The 3,940-nt window shown below is 65.2% G+C and overlaps 1 protein-coding gene across 1 annotated transcript; it reads right to left on the minus strand.

Moving 5' to 3' along the window:
- Positions 1-819: 819 nt before the first annotated feature.
- Positions 820-3,831, minus strand: BARX1 (BARX homeobox 1). The gene is made up of 4 exons (XM_029201447.1): positions 3,606-3,831; positions 1,551-1,842; positions 1,385-1,469; positions 820-984 (listed from the first exon to the last, which is right to left on the minus strand). The coding sequence occupies exons 1-4, from the start codon at positions 3,829-3,831 to the stop codon at positions 820-822; spliced, it is 768 nt and encodes a 255-aa protein (XP_029057280.1).
- Between the last annotated feature and the right edge of the window lie 109 nt (positions 3,832-3,940).

Below are 3,940 nucleotides of genomic sequence, written 5' to 3' on the forward strand. Positions count from 1 at the left end.
CTTCCGGAGTGAGCGCCGCGGTGCCCTCGGGCTGGCGACCCCTGTGTAGCCCGTTTGCTACCGTCTGGAGTGCCCTGGGCTGAGAAGGAAGGGCAGGAGGTTCAGAGTGGCCCTCATGCTCAGAGTGGAAGCGATTCCTAGGATCCTGCAGAGACCGAGCTTCCTCCGTGCCCGGCCCGGGCCAGGTGGAGCAGGTCACGGCTGGAGTCCACGTAGCCCGGGGAAAGGATGTTTCAGAAGACACTGCGCGTGTCCCTCTTACCTCGCCGCGTCCCCCCTGCCAACGTCGCGGATTCAGAAACCGCCCCCCCAATCAAGTCCCGCTGTGTCATAAAATATTTTATTGGAAAAAAATCACCGTCTTCGTAAGAGAGGGGTAGGGGCCCCAGCGATGTCGGGTTGTCCGGGCGCCATCTCGGGCCGTGGTGGCCTGCGCCGGGCCGCGGGGTCCCCCGACGCGCGGAAGCGGGTGCGTGCCTGGAGGCGTCCGGGCCCGGGGGGGCGGCCCGAGGCGACTGGGGGGTGCAGGATAGGATCGGGGCGTGAATGCTCCTGGAGCGCCTGGCTACGGCGAGCTCCTAGAGGAGGCGACCTTCCGCCGCGCTGGACGTGTTTCCAGGCTAGGGCCCGCGAGCGCACGGGTTTGGCTTCAGGGTCTGTCCTTCCTTGTTTGGCCCCTAAATGTCCGCATTCAAGGTAATAATAAAAAGTTTAGAAAGCAAACGGCGTGGACGCAGAAGGGCCGACTCGCGGCTTCCGGCGGGTTATGGGGGCCGCGGACTGCGCTGGGGTTCCCTGGGCCCGAACCCTCTGCCGCGCTCAGTCCTCGTGGCTCCGGTCGCCGGCCTCGCCCGGCGCCTCCGCCGGCTTCTCCGCCTCCTTGGCGCGCTCCTGCTCCGTGAGCTGTTCGCTCGTGGGGATGGAGTTCTTCTTGGGCCTCCCCTTGGGCTTGGTGGGAGACTCCAGGCCGCCGCCCTGCAGCACCTGCGCGGGAGACGGGCGGCACCGCGTTGAGCTGGGACTGGGCCGGGGACCCCCGCGCCCTGTGCCCAGGCAGGGCCTGAAGAGCCCAACGAGGCCATTCGAGGCCGCGCCTAGCCCCCGGGAAATGGCGGCCATTTGTCTGAGCGCTGCTAGGGAAAAGTGACCAGAGGGTCCGGCAGAGGGGTTCAAGTCTTCCAGGAATCCTGAGGGTTCAGGGAGCGCGAAAGGAGCTGAGCTAGGGCACCCAGTGGGACAGAGAGCAGAGAGGGTCCCTCTGGGCACCAGGCACCAAGGGAATCGGGAGGGTTGGGCATAAGTCTCCATGGTGGAGCAGCTCTTGAAGAAGGCTACAGGGGCACGGCCACAATTAGAGGGCGCAGAATGCCACAAAAACACTCACTATTTTCTTCCACTTCATCCTTCGATTCTGGTACCACGTCTTCACCTGCAACTGGCTCAGACCCAGGGACTCGGCGAGATCTATTCTGGAAAGAGCGGGGTGCACCCTCAGCAGGGCAAGCAGCCCCCTCCCCCTACCCGCTGGGCTTAGCCTGGCCCCGCGCTACCTGTCGGGTGTGGAGAGGTACTTCTGCTTCTCGAAGCGTTTCTCTAGGCCCATCAGCTGCAGCTCGGTGAACACGGTGCGGCTCCGACGCCCCTTCTTGGCCTTGGTGCCCGGCTCCCCGGCGCCAGGCGCCTCCAGCTTCCCGCGGAGCTGCAGCTCGAGCGGCAGGTGCGGCGCGCCGGCAGCGCCGGGCAGCCCAGGCCCCGCGGCAAGCAGCGCCGAGCCCAACCCGGAGCAGCCAAGGGGCGCCAGCGGGAACTTAAACACCGCCGCCTGCTCGGCCTTCAGCACGGCTGCGGGGAGAGAGTGGGGAGCCGGGTGAGCTCGGGCCTTGCTCCTCCTCCTGGAGATCCTCGCACCATGCGCCCTAGCCGAGAGCTCTCTCTCAGCCGGTGACCCCAACACAAAACCTTCGTGCTGGCCGGGAAGTGAGAGATTTGCGCCAGGCACCTAGGCTGAACCTCCTCGACGCCAGGGTCCCCAGAGTCTGGGAAGGGGACCTCCCCCACCCGGGCTCTGCCTGGCATTCTCCAGGCCCCAGCTGCTCTGAGATTTCAGGATTCTCAATGAACAAGGTCGAAGCTCCCAAACACATAGAGTATGTGTCACGGAAAAGGGAAACCAAGAAAAAACGGCACAGAGTTAGGAAGATAAGCATTTGCCCCAACTAAATAGGCTTTGCTGCATTCGGGGGTGGGTGGGTGGGGAAGAGTTTCAGTGGAAGAAGCACATCTGCTCTTCTGTGCAGGGCAAAACAGCCAATTCTGAGGGGCAGACAGCGGGTTGTCAGCAGGGGTGAAGTTGGGCGCTTCCCGGAAATTCCAAAGCACCCCAAGAAATGGGAAATTTGTTCTTCCTGTTTTCTCCATTTAGACTCTCCCCCACGAAGACGTTTCAGTTTTCATTAGTCCTAAACGATTTTTTTTTTTTGCCCGCTTCAAACGAATTATTAACCGTGCAGCTGGAGGCAAAAGGTAGCAGAGATTGGACTCAAAACGAACAAACTGGCCCTGCGGCCCCCCAGGCAGGCGGAACACTGGCTGGAGGGTCACTGCATGTGGAGGAAGTCGGCTCCCTGGGCTGAGGTCACGCTAGAACGTAGGAGGGCTCCCTGCCCAGATAGGCATCTCACTACCAGTGAGTGCTCTAGCCCCGATGGAATCGGGAAGGGCCCAGATGGAATCGGGAAGGGCCCAGGCAAGATGTGCGGGTGAATATGAGAGAGCCCAGAGGGGAGAAAGCATCCTTGGGGGAAGGTGAGAAAGGAAGGGCAGACCCACCCCACTGAGAGAGGCCGGTTGGAGAGAGACGGGGAAAGGCCAGAAGAAGGGGTGCAGTGGAGAGGGCACAGAAGGTCAAGACAGGGCCCCGACAAGGAAAGAAGAGAACCGAAAGGGACAGAAAAAGCCTGAGTTGCTGGTTCAAGCTCTGCCAAGGTGCAGCCGACCTGGAGCAGAAGGGCCATTCGGGCAGCAGCTCACAAACAAGCCTCTTGTCCCCAGGCAAGGCCCAAGGGGCTCTGTGCTACAGCACAGGTCGGTTCGTCGCCAGCCTGAGACCCCGGGCTCTGGGAGGCTCCGGGCTGGCTCGGGCCAGCGTCAGCCCCCAGCATAGCACTCGGAGACACGGGCCTCTTTCCCAAAGGTCCGGCTTTCCCGGCTTGGGCAGCCGCGGCCACTCCCAGCCAGCTCTCTGTGGGAAGGCCCAGGCGCCCGCGGCCTGAGGTCGCTTTGACCCGAAGTCTGACATTAGCAGTCTGGTCCAGCGCCCACGATGGGGATGCGGGCTCGGGTCCCCAGGCCTGGACTCCTCGGGGCTGGAAACCGCAGGGTCGCAGCGAAGAAGAGAGCGAATGCCCTCCCGGCAGGCCTGGCCCACGGGCACGAGGCCTGGCTTCTGCGCGGCCCAGCGCCTGCCCCCTTTGCTTCCCCGCCGGGAGCGCGCGGAGGGAACGGTCGGGGGCCTGCGTTCCCGGAGCTGCGTCCGAAAGACGCCGCGGCTCGCTTCCTCCCGCCGAGCCCGGCCAGCGCCCCGCGGCCCCAGGCCCCGCACGTACCCAGGTGGCTGTGGAAGGGCCGCGCCGCCAGCAGAGCCTGCACGCCGAACTTGAGCAGCTCGCCCGCGGCAGCGGCGGCGGCGGCGGCAGGAGCGGCGCCCTTGGGCCCCGGAGGCTCAGTGAGGATTTCCTCGATCATGAAGCTGCGGTAGCGGTGCGGCCGGTGGTCGGCGCAGCCCTCGGGCGGGCCGAAGCGCACTGCGCCCGGCTCCCCCGGCCGCTGCATCGCGGCGCCCCGGGGCTTGGCGGCGGCAGCGGCTGGGGCGCGGGGCCCGCGCGGGGGTCTAGGCCGGCCCGCAGATCCGGGCGGCGCGCGGGCGCCGGTTCATGCCCCC

Source organism: Monodon monoceros, unplaced genomic scaffold (assembly GCF_005190385.1).
Source record: "Monodon monoceros isolate NGI ecotype Baffin Bay Population unplaced genomic scaffold, NGI_Narwhal_1 Super_Scaffold_5, whole genome shotgun sequence".
NCBI classification, from domain to species: Eukaryota; Metazoa; Chordata; class Mammalia; order Artiodactyla; family Monodontidae; genus Monodon; species Monodon monoceros.